Source organism: Anas platyrhynchos, chromosome 4, assembly GCF_047663525.1.
Source record: "Anas platyrhynchos isolate ZD024472 breed Pekin duck chromosome 4, IASCAAS_PekinDuck_T2T, whole genome shotgun sequence".
Lineage (NCBI taxonomy): Eukaryota > Metazoa > Chordata > Aves > Anseriformes > Anatidae > Anas > Anas platyrhynchos.
Genome location: NC_092590.1, coordinates 24483166 through 24505916, shown reverse-complemented (window position 1 = coordinate 24505916; position 22751 = coordinate 24483166). Strand labels below are relative to the sequence as shown.

Below are 22751 nucleotides of genomic sequence, written 5' to 3'. Positions count from 1 at the left end.
TTTCAAGTTTTAATAATATAATAATCTGTTTTGTTCTGTTTGTTTTCCTATCTTCCTACTTCCCTCACTGGTATGTGAAAGAGTGATACAAACTGCTGAAGAAAGGGAAAGATTTCATTTACAAAGAAAAAGACTTTAAAAATCCTGAAAAAATAGGTAGGGTTGATATTTCAGTTACACAAATCTGAGATGGTGTTTGAAGCTGCAGTAGTCTAGAAAGAGTCAGATGGAAGCAGGATTTTTAATTGGACAATTTTAATTGGTTTCCTGTTTAATAAAGACACATATGGTCTCCATCAGTAATTATCAATCTTATTTGACGTAGTCAAATTTTAGCTCATGGATAATAAATGTGCACTTGGATAATAAATGTGCCTGGTTTCTGTGTGAAGCTTTTGCAATGTTTCAGTAATGGGGAACGTTCCTCCACCATTCCTTCATATACAGCTCTCGTTCAAAGCTGAGCAAAGTTAAGCGTTGTTTAAGTGAGGGAAAATGCTGGGGTCACTACCATTTCTTTGGCCAAAGCTGTGCCTGTGTTTGTATCATATATTCAGATTTTAGGCATTCAGAAGAAGCTTTAAGTCACACTGGGCATAAATTGAGAATCCATCAGGGTTTTGCCTCAGGGACCCCTGAGGTCAGGTTCCCACCCCAAAAGGCAGAAAAGCATTGGGTATGAAATGCTTGACAGCAGGTCCTCTGCTGCTTGAAAGAAATGAGGCTCTTCAGGTGTCTGCAGAAGTGCAGCTGCAATTTTGCTGCAAAGCTGAGTTGAGGATTGTCTGTACTTGTGTTTTTATCACAAGAAATGGGCTTAGTGGTCCTTCATAGTGTCCCACATGATGTAAGACCTGGCAGTTCAGATCCTCCAGCTTCCCTTTGCACTGTTTCATGTCCTGCCAGCCCTGGGTGGGAGAAATGACTGATTCGCCTCCTCTTCTGCCATGGGTGTTCCGGGGCATGAGGTGCGATTCATCGCAGGCACGCCACTCAGCCTGATGCTCCGTCGTTCTCGTGTTAGAGCTAGGAGAAAAGAGCACTGCCATAATTGCAGTTGTACAGCTTTCCCAGTTACGCTTTAGGACTTTGGAAAGTCAAAGAAGAAACAATTTCTGTATTGATGAGTTTTCAATTTGTAAAGATGAAGGTGGGAAAGGTGAAGAGAGAAGAAAACAGGACAAAAATGAGGTGGTAATGAAGTAGAATGAATTACAAGTTATACATGGAGCTAACATGATGTGATTTTAACTTAAACTGTTTGGCAGGCAAAGATGACATGTAAATATACCTGTAGTACCTAACACTGCTTACACAGGGTCCATGGTAATGATTTGATTCCTTTCCTCTCATTTTTTTTCAATTGCTGTGGACAGACCAGGAAACTGAAGAGCCATTGCTAGCACGAGGAAATAGAGTGCATTTCATTGCCAAGTTCTATTCCAACCCCATTTTTCATGATAAATAAATGTACTTTACAGAATTGCAGGCCTCAGGAAGCCTTCACCACATCCCTACCAAGTGTATTCATGTTTTTTTAGAGAAATGTTCCAGCTTTTTCTCTTCAAAAAGACCTCTTTAGTAGAGTGTCTTGGCAGTGTCTGAAACGGAGCAAAGGACAACGCAACGAAGGTATCAGTGCTCTAATTTGCTTGCATGTTGGCAAGACCCAGTTATCAGATTTTGGTATTAGGGAACAAAAAGCCCTCAGAGGGCTTAATGGCAAGAACTGTGAGGCATTTTGTCTCGGCTGTGCTTTCAGTGATGATCATTTACTGGGATTGTATAGGCACACTACACCCTTGTTAAATCCATTCCATTATAGGACCTTGAACATGGGTCTCATGAGGACTTCATTGCCACCACCTATGTAATACTGACTTGAACATTGTAGGAAAGAAGCTGTTTAACAAGAGGATTTTGAAAGTTTATTTCAAACATAAATTAAATACAGAAGAGACTAGAACTACTTTAAAGAAAAAAAAATATGAAAAGTGGGGGGTTTTGGTATGGTTAAGAGACGCTTTATAGGAGACGGTCTGCTCTTTGGGAACTTTGTGAAGCTGTGCCAGGGACTGGCACAAGCTGTGGGCTTGGGTGTAAGGGCAGGTTATGGCAGCTGAGTTAAATGTCCATATTGCCTCCTTAGTAGATAGGATCCCCCGTGTAAGAGATGCTACCTAACATAAGAAATGAACAATTACATATGGGCGAAAGGATGAAGTGTTTTACCCTCTTATGACTTTTTCACATGTGCCTGCAGAGTCTCTAAAACATCAACGTTGAATTTAAGATTTGTTATAGGCATGGTATTTTCTGGTCACAAAGTTGTTGGGTTTGCTTCCCTTTTTTAGTATAATAGCTGCAATGATAGTGGGTGGGAGTGTTGTTGGAATTGCTGTAGGGAATAAGGGACCTCACGATAAACAGCAAAGCCCAGGCTATTTCCTTTTTTTTTTTTTCCTTCTTTGGAAAGAGAAGCTACAGAATTTGTAGATAAACTGGAAATGACATAAATGCTTTCACTGGGTGACTAAGTCCAGATCCTTATTTCTGTATGCAGTTTGGTAGGTGTGTTCTGTAAGCTGTCTCCTGGAGCTCAGCAGTGCCCAGCTCGTAGCCTGCGTGCTAGAGTCACAGCCTCATGGTTAATTCAGTCTCTCATCTGCTACCTTTCAAGGCCTGGCTGAAATCTTTTGGTGTTTGGCCTTCTTTCCTCAAGCTCCCACTTCTTGGACATGTAGCAGGCCAGTCTAGCTTGCAGCCAGCACGATGCTCCAGAAAAGCCTTCGTCCACCAGGATAACCAAGGCCAGGCTCTGTGAGTTATTCTTCAGTCCCCCTTTCTCAGCAGTGAGAGAGCAGATGGGGACTTAGTGCGGCACAAACCCAGTGCAGTACACTTGCAGAATAGCCACCCAGTTCATGTTCAGTAAGTGCAGTTTTTCTGGAAAGCATTACACCTCGGCTCAGGCTGCACACTGTCAGTCCAGTTGATTCCTATACACTCAGCCCCATTTGGCCAGTTCTCCCCAGCTTCCCAACAGTGCTCCTCCTGCCCAGCAGTAGAGTTGATCCCCAGGGTGTAGCTTACGTGGTTTGACAGTTTTGTTGCCTGGTGTACCGTAATTTCACAGGCCGTATTGAGAGTAATTTCCAAACTTTACTGGTGTAGGCATTGCCTCCTTAAAATATAGACTGGCAGAACAGCTAACAGATTCCTCCCTTTTGCGTGTTTATTTTAGGTCTTAATAGACTTAAGTATTTCAGGACTCTGTAGTAAAATAAATGCCTGAGGGAGCCTAAAATGTTCACACATAACCAGGGCTGGCAGGAGAACAAGAATTCAGTGTCATGAAAAATTTAGCAGGCTTGGCATTCATCTTGATGAGGAACTAAACACAGTTCTTCAGAGATTTTCATGAAAAAAAGGGAGAACAAGTTGCTCTCTTATTAGCTGAGGACTCATTAGCTGGGGCACTCACCAGGAATGTGGGAGACCCAGACTTGACTCTCTGGCCTGATTTAAGCAAAACATCTCTTTGTTTCGTTGGTGTCTTGGCCTCTTTGTCTCTCTGGTGTGTACAGTAACCTCCATTACCCATCTGAGGAGCCCCTCCAGTAGCAGCTGGGAATAAAGGTAGTGCTGAGTCTCGTGCTGGTGAGTCTGCAGTTTCCTTCAGGGAGTGGTGTCCACGTGTATCCAGCTAGAGCACCACTGCTAAACACTTCTGGGTTTGCATTCTTGGAAAGAAACAATGGCATTTTTGATACTACCTGTGTATTTACATTATTCAACATTCATGGCACAGTGCTATAAGTCATTTCAAAGGATATTTTGGTGTGCCAATTGTTCACGTTATATGACATAATCGTTTAACTTGTGCTACTTTCAACACTCCCAAATGTTCTTGTCTTGATAATTTTTCAGTGCAAGTTCATTTCCTTTTTACACTAACTTAATTTGTAACAGAAGAAGCATGTGCAACTTCTAATTGCAGTGTGAGGGAAAATAAAAAAGATGTTCACTAATGGGAAAGGTGAGTGGAAGGGGCAAGGAGAAAGAAGATGGGAGAAGGAATAGAGGTGGAGCTTTCCTTGGCTGTAAAAGCGAAGACTTAGACATCAGGAAACCTTTTCTCCAGGAATGGTGATGCTGTAGATGCTGAGATGTAGGTGGCACTGCCTTCCTTTATACGTGTTGTGCAGTTCACAGAAGTGCATGGCTAGCCCCCTTCGCAGCACTCAGTCTGTAGCCTTTGCAGACTTAGACGGTATGCAAGATAAAAATAGATTATTTCACAAAGCAGCAAGGAGAGGAAACATGCATCTCTGTCCCCAGATTGGGATCCTGGTAAGAGGGATGCCTGAAGCAAGGAGATAACTTGGTGCACTCTGTCCAACAACTTTACATTCGGCTAGCATGGGAGCCCCTCCTTCAAAGCCCAGTTAATAGAAAGCTAGTGGTTTTTTTGTGGATAACATCAATGAAGAATAGTCTGAGCTGGGGGTGGGAGGGAAAGAGCTGGATGCATTTTAATCCAATAGACTCTATGAAAACAGACTGTAACCATAAAAATGTCAAATAAAGCGGTTGTGTTGTATATTATTGTTTATAATGAATTGTTTTCTGCTTTTTCTGCTAATCAGGCATTTTCATAAATGTATTTTCCTTCCAAATGGATATGTTGTTGTTCCCAAGGAGCAGCTGCGGTAACATATTGTACTCACATGTTAGGGTTTTTTCTTTCAAATGGAATGATGTATGAGTCATTTATGCCTAAAACATAGTAAAACTTATTATACCATCATTCATACCACATCTTCTGAAATAAGCAGATCCAGAAAGACACTTGCAGTGAAACTTGGATTCCTGAGTTTGCGTGAACTGATGAACGTTATGGGCTGATGCATCATCTTTATTCAGAAGAAATTTGAGTATGGTTCTTAATATCGCTGCCTGCTCACCTCAGCACACATAATCTTAACAGCAGTGTGACAGAAGGGTCTGCATTAAACTGCACTGATTAACTTCCTCCTCGATATGACAGGATCTGACTTTGAAGTATCCTGTGATTTGTTTTCTTCTTTGTGGATGTAGAAATTCTGACCAAGAATTGACTTTGCAGGCTGTAACTGCTTCAGACAACATGTAATGAATGATTATTTGGTCTCCTAGAATACCTCAAAGATAAATAACAAATACAAAAAGAACACAAATAAAAGGGAACGTCTCAGATAACTGAGCAGAAGTGTTGAGACTATTGTTTTGTCTTTATCTCCTCATGTAGATACCGTGGCATTTAGAGTGTAGGAGGCTAAATCAAATCGCATGAAGTAGTAGCAACTGCACCAGAAAACTGTGTGTGTGTGTGTGTGTGCGCATGTTAGGCATAAACATGCCAAAATACAAAAGGAACGAGATGTGAGTAAAACCAGTTTCAGTTCTGTATTTCTCTATTTCTCTTCACTTATAAATTGCATTTTACGCGGTCTGATCCTTTTAGAATGAATATGTTTGGCTTTTAAGTGTTCCTGTGTAATCTTTTCCTTACATAGTGCTGTATTATCAAGCATCATGTAAAATTAGTTACTTTGTGCTTGTATGAATGTGGACAAAGTCAAGCCTTCAGTTGGCTTTTTCAGGGGCTGCTCTCATAATTGGTCGCATTACTTCTTTTTATAAAAGGAACATTGTATGAATACAAATGTAACCCTGGCCAAGAACCCGCTAAAAGTGTCTTTTTCAAAGGGAAAAAAGGAGTCGAATAAGAAATTTGTTCATGTCCTTTCTTATCAGTAAGTGGTTGTGGTAGATGTTTTGGCAGCAGAGATTGATGGAGGTTGATGCAAAGGAGTGGATAATCTTGGAAAGCATGTGCAATAACGTATATGGGGAATTTTAGTTTTACACGGCAGTGCTTCCGGACTGATGTCTTTAAATGCTTTCTGTGTAGTAATTGGTTTTTATCTGGCAGGTTTTACAGGTATTGAGAGGTGCGTCTTGAAAGTGAAATGCTTCAACATTAATAATTTTTCAGGAACTTGGAGGCTTCTACAGCTTGGGCCGGTGATTCCTACCATTTAGATTAAAAGCAGTTGTTTCAGCATTTGCTAGGCAGTCAGATGAGAGTTTCCTTTCATCTCTTTTCACGTAGATGGATAACCTCTGTCTGTGGACAGATTTGGATGGCCCAGTTGGCATTTGCCCGGTCCTTGGGCAAAGGCCCAAGGACTCAGGAAGCAGCTTGGTAAAGAAGTTTTGTTACCCTTGGGTCCAGTGAAACAAAAGCAATTATTTTCTCTCTTTTAGAAATTTTCTTGTATGTATTTTTTTTTCCCAGTCTTTCAGGCATTTTCTATTTTCATTTAGATAAAAATTCTTAGAAGTAACTGGTGTCATTTATTTTACTTCATGTTTTATTACTCTGAAGTGGTCAAATTGGCAACAAAATAAAGCTTACATTATTACTGCTGGATTTTATAGTTAACATTTCATGAAACTTAATTGTAACTCCCTTTTGTTCGTTAGCTCATAACTTTATGGAAAGCACTTTTGGACTGAAATATTTCATGTTTAGTCTGAAGCCAAAGGGATATATATTTTTTTTTTTAACTTCGTTCAACATTTTGAGTTGCCTGCGCTAATGTGAGGGTTTCGCTGGGTTGAAGAAATGTTTAATCTGTGTACCTCTGCAGTTCAAATGATAACTGAGTGTATGTGAAATATAGGTGCTTGAATTCTACATATAGCTAGAGCACAATGCAGTCCTGCCAAGTTTAAATGCAGATAATGTTACAAAATTAAAAACTTTCAAATAGGAGGTTTATATAAATAATCTAAATAGATCATAATAATTTCTCATAGTAGAAGAGAGCAATTAAAAATGCACAACTTCGTAGTGTTTTACAAATGCTGGTTACATTTCCTTACCAGCTAAAATATTACTGTTTATATATTCAGTTAAAAAAAAATAAGAGACTTTGTTGTGGTGGGGGGGTGGCTTGTTTTTTTGTTTTGTTTTGTTTTTATATAGTGAATTTCCAGAGACACCTAAAGAAGAGACCAGCCTTTTTTGATTTCTCAGTACCCAACAGTTTTCAGTGTTCTCGGTTTTCTAAATCATCCCTCAATAAGACTGGGCTTTTTCAAAAATCTGGCCCTAAAATGCCACTTCTGGCCCATTTCAGCACTGCTCTCTTACAGCGGATTCGGTAGCAAGCTCGCTGCGGTGATCATGTGGTGGATTTTCATTTAAGCTTTCCAGCTTCCTGCCTGTGGTGTTCTATTTGTTTCTGAGGTAGAAACATTTTCTCCACATGGGCAAAGCTGATAAGTTCTGTTCCAGCAGAGAAATAAATTACACACTAGATGTAATGAGACATCAATGTCCAGTAAATGTCCTGTTGCTTGTGAGAGTGGTGCTGTGTGAGACAACAGTCGATAATTTCTGGTAATTCTCTAATTCCTCCCCTCCCCAAAAGTTCCTTTGTTAAGGAGTTGGATTTAATATAGCAGGAAAAAAAAAAAAAAAAAAGCTCCAATGAGGTACAGAGCTTGAAAGTGCAGCAGGAAGGGAAGGGCTTCTGAAAATAGAGCAACGAAGAGCTCGGATGCCAAATGTACCTACTCAGTCATTATCTTCAGGTGTGCAAACCCTGAGCAGCTCAGGACTTTGCTGGGTACACAGGTTTGAAGGTTCACTGGCAGGAACACTTTCCCCTTTCTCCATGTTCAAGTTATGCTTTTGTAACCATCATGTGGTTATTTCGTCTTAGTCCTATGGAGTTCAGTGGCTCATTTCTCTGTGAGGAAAGAGGGTGTAGCAGCAGGATGTTTCCTTTCACTTGGAGCAGGACTTGGGCTCTGGCAGCAGCGCTGCTGGTTCTCGTGGCTACCCACCAGCATCCTGCTCCTCCTCTGTGCCCGCAGTGACGCGGCCGTCCTGGGAGGCACTCAGGGCTGCGGCTGGATGTGAAAATAGCAACAACCATCTCCTTTCTCCTCCTCTTTCACCTTCTCCTCCACCACTGCCATGCCTCGGCCCTGGCCTTTTGAGATAATGGTTGAAAGCATGCATCTAACAGGGGTGTAAATAACCATGCCAAAAGAAGTTACTAGTTTGAATATTGAGAACAAACACATTATTTTTCTAAGCGAGCTTTATGGAACGCATTTTCCAGCAGTTTATTGCTCTTTGTTAGCTCCTGTCAGGATCTCTTTAAGCTGCCATCTTCCTGTCTAAGAAAGTAAGTCTTCTGCTGTGGCCTGCATTATACTCATCCCATGTCATTAAGAGCTTCTTTAGATGCTTTGCCTCAAAGATAAGGTTACAGAGTGCAAGGTAGCTGCCACGCTGGCAGCAAAAGCAGGCAAAACTGGCATTCCTATGATTGCTTTTACAGCTGGGCCCAGTAAAATTAAAAAAAAAAAAAAAAAAAAAAAAAAAAAGAGTAGTAGTTAATTAGTATTTGGTTTTATTCCTCTTCAGATTTGTTCTTAGCAGGGTGGGAGGAATGAGGATGGGAAATTACCTGACTCTAAAAGCTGAATGATTTGTGAGTCATTCTCAGAAGATTTATTTTCTCTTTAGCAACCTGCTCACCCACTCCCTCAAAGAAAAAAAAAAAAGCAACCCAAAGTGCCCTTGTGCTCTTCAAGATGCATTTCCTGTCCTACTCCAGAAAGGCTCCCCTCCGCCCCCACCCCATTTTAGCCCAAGGGAACATTGAAAATAAAAGGTACATAGGCTAACACAGGGTCATGCTGGAAGAATGATAAACCAGATGTGACATGGCTCAATCCATCTCAACTCTAATAATAAAATGTCATGGATAGGAAGAATAAAGCAGCATTTCTCCACAAAGGTTACTTTTTTAGGTGATTACTCTTTATGAATTGCCCCCTGAAAGAATATCAGCATCCAAAAAAAATTAGTCTTTTTTACAAAGGTCAGGATTGAGCGCGGAAATTTAGCAAACTTCAGCCTCATCACTGAGTGAGTGTAAGACATCCAGAGACTGAGAGTGGCCAGTTTTGTTACACCAATTACAGCATAAGCCAGCATCTCCATTTTCAATGCTCTGTTGCACTTCTGAAAACTGGGGAGGGTGGGGGAACATTGGTGGGGTGCTTTCCTGGTTTTTGCTTGCATCTGTGGGGATTTTGTCTTTCGATTTCTTTCTTAATCTGAAATTCTTCAGGGGTATTTGGGAATACCCCTGTATTATATAGTGCAGCCCAGACGGGGCCCTGAGTGCCGAGGCCTTGGAGGCCTCCTTGGTGCAGTGCCGCCGCCACACGGGCCTGCTGCCAGGCCTCGTGAGGCGGTGGCGAGTGTTGGTGGCTTGGAAAAATGGGGAGCACAAGGCCTATGGGGCCCAGTCACCGCTGACCTGCTGGCTCCCTGTGCTGCTGGGTGAGGCACAGAGGAGCTTGAATCCCAGCAGATGCTCCAAGTGGGCAGGTGGCGTTTTCGTGAGAGAGCTTCTACCTCACAAGTGGAGATAGGAGTTAACCAAAACGTTTTGCAGTCTGCTGTTCATTTCATTGGCTTGCTTCTGTCCAAAAAAACCCACCAGGGTGGGGGGGGGGAAAGCCATCTTCTATAAATACCAGGACTTGTCACTTCAGCTGGTTTTCTGGGTGGAATGAGAAGTTCCATCCTCCTGGAAATAGCTGTCTGTTCCCCTTCCAACTTGTTGCATAACCCCTTGTAATTAACATTGGAGCAAGTAATTTGGAAAGTTCAGTCGAGTTGAGTGGAATAGTTGCTAAAATAAGTACTGGAAGTGAGAGGTGATTGAATTTTTAGTTCAGTTCATGAACTTTCTGCCTTGTTGCGTGGACCTTCAATCTGTACCCGACTGTTTAGTTGTAAGATAATGCAGTTAAAAAATAATAATAAAAAAAAAAAAAAATTAAAAAGTAGAAAGTGGCATACTTTGGTTAGAATAATCTGCCAGTTAAGGCTCAGATTCTGCAATTTCTTTATGGACAGAACTCCCATTTAAAGCAAAGAAGAGCACTGCCTGAACTCGGGATTGAAGAAGGAGCTGCTGTGATCGCACAGCCTGACCTCTGCAAGAACAGGGCGCTCCTTTTCATTTAGCAATCTGCTGAGCAGCTGCTTTTAGATTTCCAAAACCACCAAAATGCCTCAAAACACAATGCGTTTCTGCGTTTCTTTCGGAGATGAGCACCGGTTCTAATGTATAACCATCTTTCTTAAGAAATCTTTCTCCTTTTTTTTTCTTTTTTTCAGAAGACAATTGCAAACTGTATATTACAGACTTGTGATTATTATACTATAGTTCCAGGAGGAAAAAATAAATAAAAACAAACAAAAATTGTTCAGGCCAGCATTTCTCTTGCATTCTAATGGATTACTTTTGTTTTCAAATCAATGTAAGGGTATTATAATCTTGTAAAGTTTCAGCTTCCACAATCTACACAAGCAGTGGCAATTTTGTGAGTTAAAATACATGTCAAAACAACGCGCCTCTTTTATTTAGAGATAATGACTTTGTGAAGGAAGCCTGAAAAAGGTAGATGCCATTTTTATTTAACATTTATATCTGAGGTGTAGTGACAGTTCATTAGCACTCAGATTTGAAACTTGGGAAATGCACTTCCCAGTTCTGGGATAAAAGGGTCACTATCCATTGTGTAAAACCAAACCAAAACCAATTAAATGGAAAACCAATAGTAGACTGCATGCATAGGTTTTATGCTTTTTTTTCTTTTCTTTTCTTTTTTTTTTTTTTATTTTTTAAATCTTGGCGTGCATATGTGTGCATGTGTATGGATTGGAAAGACCATCTATGCATATATTTCCTTGTGGAGATCATCCCAATAACTATAATGGTTGACTCTGGTATACGTAGATAAAAAGAACTGTGTTGGTTATAAATAATCGTTCTTTGTGTGCTTATGCCACAACAATTTTCACTAGTTCTATTTGCATGTAGAGTTTTAATTAAGAGATAACTGTCACTGCAGGTTGACTGCAGAAGGCTGCAGTATCCAGCAGAGAGATAAATTCCAATGCCAAGTCATACAGGTTGGATAGCATACAGGGAGTCCATAATAAAAAACAGGTTTACAGTTAAAACTCTCTTATTCCTAACTTACTGTGTTATACAAAGAGATGAAAATACCCAGAATCTGGTTGATGAGGGTTGTATGTACCAGATATTTTTTCATATTATTTTTTTTGGTCAATCTGCATGTGATACATTGGAAACTGAAACTTTGGGATTGATCAGTAAACTTGTTAGGGACGGTATAGGTGGCCTATTTAACAAGAGTGTTACAGTTTTCTGCACACTGGGAAGTCATAGAACAGATTGCAAAGATTCATCTCAGCTTGATTCAGAAAGGCTGTAAGTGTCCTTCTGCTTGTTTGAAAGTGTTTTGGTTTCTAATTAATTTAGCCAGAAGACACGTTATTTCTGACCTTCACAAACCACTGACTGTCTGATTCCAGTTTTAAAAGATTCCATTAACTGTTTAAAAAAAGCATCCTGTCTTCTCCTGTTGTGAGGAGCAAAGTACAGAATGAGTATATGTATATAGCTGCTGTTAGTGGGCTGTTACACGTATACCGTTTTTGCACAGTATGTGATGGGGGGAGGGGGTTATGTGACATAATAATGACATTTTAAATGGTATGAAATCTTCGTTTCCACAGGGTCACCAGCAAAAATCCCATTAATTTAAGTAAGGGAAGGCAAAGCCCACCTGGCAATCTGTAATTTAATAGCGTTGTCTTGCTGACATTGAAATCAGTAAGCATTCTTCACCACTGACTTCAAAATAAACCTCTCTGCCTCTGGCTTAGAGATGCAGGTAGAGGAATTTTTTCTTCAGTCTTGGTGACAGGGGCTGCCAAGAGTGTGAAACGAAAAATGCATTGTTCTGCCATAACTAAACAGCCTAAACAGATCTGTTGGTTCTCATATTGCCTTAAGCATCCATCAGGAGCTGTATGTAAGAGTTAGGTGTAGGATTTATTCATGCTGATTGAGATGAAAATAATGGCCCTTCAAATTTTTATAGCGAAATTACTTTTGTGAAGTATGTAACTTGCAATACATTTTGAGCAAAGTGAATTGATAATGCCAGGTATTTGTATTTTTTTTTCTTTTCAGATTTTTTTAAGAGTATAGTAACATGAACAGAAATTTGGTGTTAAAGAATTTCGTGTAGCAAAGCAGACCTTCCTGAACTAAAACAAGATTTTAAGAATGTGTAGATTTATAATTAAATTTAAACCAGTTTTTTTTTCTTGTTAGTGCCATATTGCCGGATAAATGTCTGTTTTAAGAGTTTGACTATATTAGGAAGTTTTTATAAGCGTATGTATTTTAGGGCTCTGCAGAGACTTTCTGGGTCATCTCTTCCAGCCCGCCCACCCTGCAGCAGCAGGAGATCATTACTACTGCTTCTCTTGCATCCTACTTTTCTCCTAAATACCATGTTCCAAAAGTGTCCAATACTATTTTCTCCGAAACACATCTAGTGAGCATGCAGGGTGTAATTCATGTACACACCCATTGGTGTTGAAGCAAAGTGCTGCTTTAGCATGAGGTGACAGATAAAAGATGAAAGCTGAGTAACTGTTGGATTTGTTTTCCATGATATGATACAATATAAATGCTATTAATGTTGTTTGGTTTTTTGTGTTTTTTTTTTTGTTTTTTTTTTTAAGGATAGAGTGTGGGCGACCTTCCATGTCTGTTTGTAAGCTATGGATTGCAACCATGTGGAAGTGTCCTGGAGGCTCGGGAGCTGAAGGCACAGCTCTGCCCAGCGCATCCTCCTGCTCCCACACTCTGCAGTAGCCGCTGTCAGTTCCAGGCTCTTGTCCCAACAGTGCCAGGCAGCAGCAATTGTCAGAGCCAGTCTCAGACCTCAGTGCCTTAATTTACTCCATATAAAAAATCCTGCTTTAGCCTTCTGAGCTTGTTTCTAAAATTGGCCCTCAGCTGGATTTTTGAAGATGAGAGTTAGACTCTGGTATTAGCGTCTGGTACAATTAATGCCTGTTTTTATTACGCCTTCCATTATTACCGAGCAGTTGATGGCAGTCGTACCCATCGTTTATTTGCTTTTCCTTTTTTTTTTTTTTTTTTGGACTGAATTATCCTACTTGTCGCTTTTCAGCATTTCCATATGCAACATCGCTTCTGCTTCCAACTCTTGTTTTATAGCGTCTTTGAAAAGATCAGTGCTGATCTCAGGCTTTTCCTATGCTGCAGTCACTTCTCAGGTGTAGGGCCCAGAACAGTGCACTTTTTAAAAAATAAAACTGCTTCATACATATGTATTTAATCTAAGGTATATTTATTTGTTGACATTCTTCTTACAACAAGGTCTCTTTGGGCTTTACTTTCTTTTAAGACTCGCATTATTTCCTTCATAAATCTATTCACGTCCTCACATGTTGCTATATTGAGTCTGTTCCAGCTGGAGTTTGCCTGTTTTCTGCAGATCTTCCTTGCATTTTCATGGGATAGTTTTTTTGGAAATACATAAAGATAATTAAAAGTAATGTGTTTTCAATAATGAAAACACCAACAAGTTAAAGTGTGAACATAAATACATAAATAAACTTATAGGATGAAATTTAAGTACTTTGAAGCCCAGTACTTTTTTTTTTTTCCTTTTATATTTTTTTCTCTTTTTCTTTTTCCTTTTCTTTTTTTTTTTTTTTTCATTTTTGTGTTGAAAATAGCTTGCTATCTTACATTGAAGTCACAGTAGAAACAAGAAAAGTGGCTTTTTTAAGTAAGGGTAAAAAATGAAAGAACAGAACAACTGAAATTCTTGCTTAGATGTATACAAAAGAAGCAAGAAAGGGGGAAAATCAATATTTGTATTTTTGTTTTTCTTTAGAATGCAATGTTGTTTGTATCATCATGTGTCTTCAAGCTGAATGGAAAACATAATAATCCATGTAACTGTTTTTTGTCATGCATAATGATTTTTATGATTTATAAAAGTGTTTATTAAGACTTCAATAAGAGATGTTACCAAATATTTTTAAATGCCTGTCATTACATGTTTTAAAAAAATTGAGGAATATGCACATCATCTATGTTCCCTCTTCTAGTGTGTTAAGTATTTTTTCTTCACATGTATCTCTTTCTATAAATGGCAGTATAGATAGCTATCTGTCTTTTCACTTGGAATCAAACAGGAACTCGCATTAAGGTTTTGCAGAAATCTGCCAGTGCTGGATGAAACTGTACAGAAATATGCGTCCCAGCTGGTTGGCCTAGGGTTCTTGTGAAGAATTGGCTCATGTTATCACTGGCTTCATTTTCTCTGCAGACCGTGTAACTTTGTGACAAGAAAGACCTGCCTGCTCCAATCAGGTTTATTTATGAAAATCAAGTCACTGAAGTTGCATAATTTCCTGGAAGGGTAACAGGCATAACCACCTCGTTTTTTGAGTAGCAAAGATCTGTTGCCACTGAATGTAGTAGCAGGAGCTTTGCTACTAACCTCACGCTTCTACCCTGCACCTAACACCATTTTTTTCTGAGCTGGGAAACTCTGTAATCCGGAGCACCCAAGGAATGCTCTTTCTGGATGGATGCTCACCAGCACACTGCAGTGTCAACTAGCCACATAGCACAGAGGCAGTTAGTAAATCTGGATAAATGAGGGAATTTACAAAATAATTAAGGGACCTTGGACATGACACATGTTCAGGCAACAGGATATTTTGCATGATTACGGTTTGTGTAGTCAAGGCTATGTTGTGTGTGAAATTTAATGAGTGTAAATTGAGAAAGAAAGGGGAAGCATATTGAAAACAGTGTTGTGCTTAAGCTCCGTAGGTATTACAAATACACTGATTGCCTCAGATAATGTACATCTGAAACACACCTCTCTGGTCAGAGGAGTCCAAAGCAAGTAAAGAAGATTTGTTCCAAATGTGAATAAATAAATCATGGTGCTAATTGATACTTTAAAAAAACGTTAATTATTAGATGAATTACTTGACAAATCAGATACAGTGACTATCTAAATCAGTTTGAGTACATAATGAAGAAAGCATTCAGAACGCTATCAAAAAGAAGTTCAGGTTACTGAAGCAAGCAATATGAAACAATTAAGGTGTACCAAGAAAATCTGGTAGTGCTTTATCTTGGATTTGAAAAAGCATTCTCTCTCTACTTCCAAATTCCCAAGCTGCACACTGTAAAATGTCATTCCCCCATCCTTGCTGTTTCCCCAGACATAAACCTTGGGTTTCACACAGGCGTTACTTGATTAATGATAAGTGCTCACTTTCCTTCCAGAACCAAACTTGAGTTTTACAATTGGTAATAGTATATACATTGCTGTTCACTGCAAGTTTGAGAAGAGGTAAATGACATGAAAGAATTAAGCAAACAGTTTTTGGCTGGGCTCTCACTGATTTCTTTCCAGGGAACTGCGTTGGTTAGGACCTAATGTGTGTTAGAGAGTTCTAAGATATTATGTCATGGGCTATGCTGAATGTGGAAGCAAGGCAAAATAAATAATAATTAGCGTCATTTTACTAGGGTACAAGGGAGATGGAGGGAAGTTAATTGAAGTTACTGGTGCCAGCATTATTTATTATATTAAACTTAAATTTAACTTTGAGAGGTGCTGCACCTCTCCAGTATAACTGTACTACTGAGTATTATAAAAACAAATGATTAGATAATGAAATAACATTCTTTTTTCCCCTTAATTTAAATTTAGATTCTTAGTTATGAATGGTATCTGTGCAGGTTATTTTTATTTTTATTTTTTTTAACGTTATGTAATAAAGCTACTTCATCTTCTGGTACAATTCCCTACCCACAGGCAATGTAATACTCTATTCTAAAGTGGTCCAGCAGTCTTACTCCATGTACAGTTAAATCTGGTTTTAAATACTGTTGGCAGTATTTTCTGCTTCTAAACCACAATAGGGGTTAAAAAGTCAACTCTATTTTAATATTTGTCCCTCTATTACACTCATTTACCAGGAGCACAGAAAATTAAATTTTTGTTAATAGTTTTATCTGTTTGTCCTGTGCATCGGGTATAGTGCTGTGCTTCCAAGTGGGCATAGTCAAGTACGCTATTTACCGACTGTGACAGTGAAGTGGCTTGAAGGTCCATTAAAATAAAAAGTCAGAAAGGAGGCGGTACAAAGTTTGTACCGTACATGTTAACACTGTCTTGGCATTGAGGACTTATGCACAAGTTATCCAAAGGATATTGCCCTTGGCTAAAACTGCACTGCACTGGAGCTGAAGGTTCTCTGTGCTGACTGTCATCCCTAAAACTGAGGAAGGTCACCACTGCCACCACAGCTTGCACTGTGCCCCGGTGCAGCATTGAAAAGAAAAGTTGGAAATGGAGGCTACTCGGTTCCCTCACTGGGACTTTTTTCCTTGCCACGCTTTTCCCAGGACAGGAATCATACTGAGATTGCCAAATTGCTTAGCCTGCTGGCTCCAAATACTTGTCCTACTTGCTATTACTACGCAGTCAGCTTCAAACCTGCTTTGCTGTCTCCATTGACAAAACATGGAAGCTTCCATGGAGTTAAACAGTGATGCCAGTACTGATGACTAGGTAGACTCCACACGTACAGAGATCTGTCCAGGTTCCCTGTGTGCATTGCTGCTGTGAGAAGGAAAGCAGAATTTTACAGCATCAGCACTTTGTCATTACAGTGTGCAGTTTGAGTGCTCTCCTCAGCACAGAGCTGCAATAGTTTCCTTGTACCTTAAGAGAAGACCTGAGGAGCAGACAGCAAGGGTCGGTACCACATAAGCCGAGATACTTCAAGTAGTATTGTGCCAGCCTTCTGCAATTGTCTGTAATTCACATGACATGTCATTTAGGTCACACTGATCTATTTTGGTCATAGTCTCCAGAACTTTGCAGCAGGTGTCCTCGTTCAGTGGTCAGGATGTGCTTCTTTGGTCACTGGCACAAGCTTGACATGTCTTTTAGGAAATAGGGTAATACATGAGCAACATATTCACAGAACAATCAATCATTACTAGGATAGTCCCTTCTACCTCTTGGGGTGATTCTGGCAGCCCTGCATTGGTGGCGACTGTTGCAAAGCTCTTCAGGATCTTTTCTTTGTCTTAGAGACATTAAATACTAAACCAGATGTCATAAGAAGTTCTGAAAATTCTCTAATACCTTGGCTACATTAGCCTCAATCAACTTGACTCTTCCAACTAATAAAAGGAAATGTCACTTGACTGTAGCACCTGAAAGAGATGTCAGAGAGCAGAACAAATATCTGGTCAATGTCAGAACAAATATGGGTGCTACATTTTGAAGAGTGAAAGTCCAGTTATTTCAGTGCAGTTCAGTCTCTGTCCTCACAATCCCCAAGCAAAGTGACGTACAGTCAGTTTACGAAGGATCCTAGTGATCCACACTGACTGGCACATCCCCTAAGAAGAGGACAGGTTTGAGACAGATGCCCTGCTTTGAGGTAGTTGTTTGTAAATGCCCTAATTTACTCAGGAAAACATTCCTGGAATTCTGAAAAATAATAATTAAAAAAAAAAAATCATTAAGAAGGAGCAATAACCAATGCAGCTCATGCTTGGCGTAGGCCTGCTGGGAGTAGGACCCTCCTGAGGGGAGACGGCTCTTCAGGACGCCAGGCCCACACGCGTTAGGGCGGCCGCCATCTTGAGTCATATCCGTGCTTGGCAGGGTAGATTAGGTAACTCTTTGTCTACTGGTTTGTGGGTTTTATTATTGTTTTATTGAAGGACTAAATGTGTTGTTATGATATCCTAAAGCTTTATTTAAACTCGTCTTCTTCCATGATGTCTTTATGATACTTTCAAGATGTGGAAATGTGATGCGGTTATTGCATATGCATGTTTTAAAAACAACTCGTGCAGATGGACTCAAGTTTGACAGATGAAACATTTTAATGGGTTTTAAATAGTATCTGTATCTGAAAAATACTGTTAAAACTTAAATTCCTGTCAGGATAACTCATATGGTAGAAATTTAGGCCTTTGAGTTTCTCTGTATCTGAGAGCTTGAAAAACTGTTCCTGTTTGTCTGCTTATTTGTATTATTTTCTTCCCTAAGTAGCTTTTATTACAGGAGATGTCCCTCTGAAAGAGGAAGCCATGTGTTTAGCCATGTATTTGAGTACTTTCGTTCTGCCGATCCGCCCAGCAGGAGAGAGCAGAATGGAGGCAGTGTAATGCATGGATGTCTGTGTTATGTAAACACTCACATCCTCTAGACAAAACAGAATCGCTTCAGTTTTGACAGTGGCCTAAGAAAATAAATGCTTAAAAAATAGGAAATACTATATTTTCCAACCAGTTCTACAGCAAAAATTTTATTTCTGTTGGCACCTACTCTTCTGTCATTCTGTTTTGCAGAAACACTGGAATTTCGATAGCGATAGACACTGTGCATTGAAATAGCAAGTTGTAGCGTTGCGTTACATGTTATAAAACGTTTAAACCAGTTAATTACCTGCTATTGTCATATTTTCTTTTTCCATTGCTTTTTATTGTTTGAAGTAGACAATTTGCCTTTCAGTGATGCAAAAAGAATTGATTTGTTGTTCGCATGATATCTTGACCCATATTTTAAATTATTTTTTTATTTTTTTCATAGGTCCTCCCATGCCATCCTCCTCATCTAGTCCATCAGTTACTGAACATTTACACTCCCCTCCTCCATCACCCAATCTCCATGACAACCAGAGGTGGTTATTAAGTAATAATGCCAGCCAGCCAGTTCAGGACTCTGATACAGATGAGGACTATACTGCCAGCTCATATCTAGTACAGACCGGTACTCTTTCAGTGTCTGTCCCAGGTCATGGTAAGAAGAGGACACTTTGTCCATAGTTTGAATACCCTTTTATTTTCCATCCTCTTACAAAATTGCCTAACAAAAAGTTAAGATATATAAATGATTTTATATTTTAAACTGATTTTACATGAAATTTTGCAAATAATGTCTGTACTGTAAAAATACTGTAGGATAAGCAAGAGTAGAAAGTATCTTATAATGTTTAGAAGCTCATTCAAGTTACTTTAAAATGCTATACTTATATGAAACAATAGCCATTGATGATTTCTTATGTAATGCAATTTATTGCAAGTGACTAATCTTTACTTACACTTTCTAAAGGATAGGATAAAGTTCATTAAACTGTCATGATGTTTAGCTTCAGAGTAATGTAAAAAGGATATTTTACTACCTCATCAAGTTCAAAAGGTTCCAATAGTTCCTTTAGTTTCACTGTGTGCAGTAGAAGAGGATTTGTGCATTACTGGATAGAGCAGTGTATGTTAAGGAAGGAAAAAGAGAGCTAATGTATGTTTCCAGAGCTAATACTCCCAGCTAACATGAGTAACCAATTAAAGTAACATGTATGTGAAATGTGAGTGCCTGTGTATACATCTTGCTGTAGGAAAACAAATCTTTACCTTTTTAACATAAAAAATAATATCCATGTGGTTCCGTTTTTGTTGTATGTTTGAATATATTGGTGTTAGCAGACTGGAAGACTAATTTGTTGATGCATGGTCCTTCCCCAGTAGATCAGCAAGGCTTGGAACAAGACTAGAACAAGAGGTTGGTTTTTTAGAATTTCTGTCGTTTGATTGCAACAAACTGTCCTACAGATGAGCCACTAGAGGGGGTTTGCAGAAGTATTTTACCGACGGAGTGCATGCCAGTTTGTTGGACAGAATTACTTTGCAGACCAAAAACACAGTGTTGTCTTCCTACCTTTGAGTGCAACTTTGTTGTTGTGTCTAAACAAACCTGCTAAGAGCAGTTGTGCACATGAGTCTGACAAGTTTTTGTGTGTGTTGTTTGTGTTTTGTTTTTGTTTTTTGTTTTGTTTTTTGTGTGTGTGTGTGTGTTTTTTTGGTTGTTTTTTTTTTTTCTGGAAAAACATTATGCTCTCAAGGATGAATTAAGGTTGCTATGTTAGATGCTTAAATTATGTTCTTTAAAAATAACAGGTTTATTTTTGCACATTCAACTTGTTCAATATTTAATCTGTGAGGAACCCTCAAAAGCATGGTAATACATAATGCAGGGTATGTTATGCAGATGTCTCATTTCTTTTGTGTCAATGAATATGAAATTTGTTAGACAATGTATGCATTATCCAAAAGGTAGACTGGTTTAGTTCAATAAGTCAATACATTTAGATTGCTCCCCTATCTACCAGCCCTTCCTTTACAAATGAAATATGCAATAGCAAGAGAAAGCTGCTAAAAATTTTGAGTATTTGGCATGAATTGTTTACACCTCCTAGCCTCTTAGAAAGCCTTAGGAACAAGTAGTAAGTGTTCGTTATTCCTCTAGGTTTTGGCACTTTGCTGCTTTGTAAATTTTCAAGAATTGCTTGCCAGTCTGAATTTATCAACCTTGAGGAATGTTCCATAATCCTTTACACCCCAGGCAAGCGAAAACAAGTTCATCTGATCCCACAGCAAGTCAAATCTTGGGCTTTCCGCAGGACAAAATAAGGGTGGTGTGGGGTTTTTTTGATAGCAAGCGGAACAAGGGTTATCACTGTGGTGTGTGTTTAAGAGAGTTGTCCTTGGTGAGACTGTGTCTAAGCAGAAAGGTAACTCATCTGTAAGTACGTGTTCATTTTTCCCCTCCCTTCTCCCTGCTATGTTTCCCATCTCCTCTGTCTGCAGATACCTGCAATTCTTCCCTTCAGTGTGTATGTCCAGTGGAAATGCTTGCAGTTCCTTCTTCATGCTGTCAAAGAATTAAATCTGTGATATATATGTATACACTCCTAATCTAGTAGTGCTGGCAGTCGTATAATACAGTTAATGATCTTTCTCCCCACAAGATCAGACTTGTTTTTAGCAGTGCATCAACTTGCTAACCACAGGTACTATATCAATGATGGCCAAAATTTAAGCAGGGTTTCTCTTTTTTCTTCTGGAAGGGAAGAAAACCATAGGTGTTTTGGTAGCAGTCAGCTGCAGGATCAAGGATTGCATTACCTGAGAAACAGGATGCTTGCATCCCTCATGTGTATGAATATCGCTTGGAAGATCTACTTGCTTTGCATAGGGTTGTTTTCTCATATCTTAAACTGCTGGCCTATCAGAAAAGAAAAATATATGCTTCTATAAATACAGGCAGCAGTAGAATTTGATTATTAAAGCTAATAATTTCTAAGATAGCTATAACTGTCTTCTACTTAATGATATGTATTGCTGTCTAGCCTTTTTACCTGTAGGTAGATCTCTCCAGATCTACTCTGGAAAGTAAAGGTCGTTATATCGTGACCATTGGTACAATCTTATTTGGGTTGTATTTTCTTTTTAGCATGGAATCATAAAATGGTTTGGGTTGGAAGGGACCTTAAAGATAATCTACTTCCAAGCCCCCTGCCATGGGCAGGGATGACACCCACTAGACCAGGTTGCTCAAAGCCCCATCCAGCCTGGCCTTGAACACCTCCAGGGATGGGGCATCCACAGCTTCCCTGGGCAACCTGTGCCAGTGCCTCACCACCCTCAGAATGAAGAATTTCCTCCTAGCCTCTAAACTAAATTTACCCTCTTTTAGTTTAACACCATTCCCCCTTGTCCTTTCCTTGTCTTTTCCTTGTCCTATCCACCCACCTTTTTTATAAGCCCTCTTTAAGTACTGAAAGGCCCCAATGAGATCTCCCCAGAGCCTTCTCTTCTTCAGGCTGAACATCCCCAGATCTCAGCCTTTCTTCATAGGAGCTAAAATGCTAAGTAATACAGCAGGAGTACACTTCCCTTTCACAGAAGGACGTTATTTTTTGACTGCTCTTCTTTTAATGCATCTAGATGCAAAAGCAGCTTTCCATGCTATTTAATTTTCATGGGTAAAAATAACTCCAGTGCTATATTCTTGATGTTTTTGTCCAATATTTATATTAACTGGGGGAAAGAGGAATCACTTTTGAAGCTTTTAGGTTGGAAAAGGTAACAATGGAAAATTACTGAACTGTTCTGAGTTTTATTGGCTTTTTGTGAATAGGAAGTGAGATTACCTTTTCTTTGGTCTACACAAACATCTGTTTGTTTTCTTTTCCTCTATTTGGTGAATGTAGCAACCCACTCAAAATTTAAAGGATCTGATTATATAGTGAGGGTTGTATTAATTTAAGCATTTGGGTTTGATTAGTTTCTTTTGTTGACCAACAGGAATTAGCTTTCATTTAAGGAATTAGCAGCAAGAGACTAATTTCAGTTGTTGGATACTCACCACATGAGGAGAAAAAGTCTTTGTGGAGGTATTGCTGGTAGCTTTAAAAAAAATTTATCAAGTGAGGACTGTTGTGTGCAGTTTGCTAGGAGACATTTCATTTCTATTAAAGAGGTTTTTAATAGGAGTAAAATTCAGGAGAAGATAAATAGCAGGACCATCAGTCATAGCAGTGTTCCTCTACATAGCACCTCCAATTTACTCTACATTTTGTTTTTTCTTCACAGAACAGCTCAGTCTGACTCTGCTGACTCTGTTCCATCAGTCAGCCTATTTGTCTACTGATTTCAGAACAATTTACTAGTTTTATAAAAGCATTTTTAAGAACTTCTGAAAATTTCAAATTGTTCTTAGAATGAATAGTGAACTGATTTATAAGAAACAGGGGCAGCTGAATAGGTCTGCAGGGAAGAGGGAACAGTTTAAGTGAGAGGGAGAATGAACTAGGAGCTGGGAGGAAAGGATTCTTGAACATGACTGAGGTA

General features: G+C 39.2%; 1 protein-coding gene across 32 annotated transcripts in view; it reads left to right on the top strand.

Moving 5' to 3' along the window:
• The window catches only part of TENM3 (teneurin transmembrane protein 3), a 1327252-nt gene that overhangs the window by 1137930 nt on the left and 166571 nt on the right, over positions 1-22751 (top strand). For 18 of the 32 annotated variants that reach the window (XM_072037263.1, XM_072037264.1, XM_072037262.1 and 15 more), the window contains one exon: positions 18652-18861. The exons of 13 other annotated variants lie outside the window; for them this stretch is intronic. In XM_072037263.1, coding sequence (XP_071893364.1) covers positions 18652-18861 — 210 coding nt within the window. Of the gene's footprint in view, positions 1-18651; positions 18862-22751 lie in introns of those variants that run through there. One more of the 32 variants, XM_038177895.2, reaches the window with a different exon arrangement.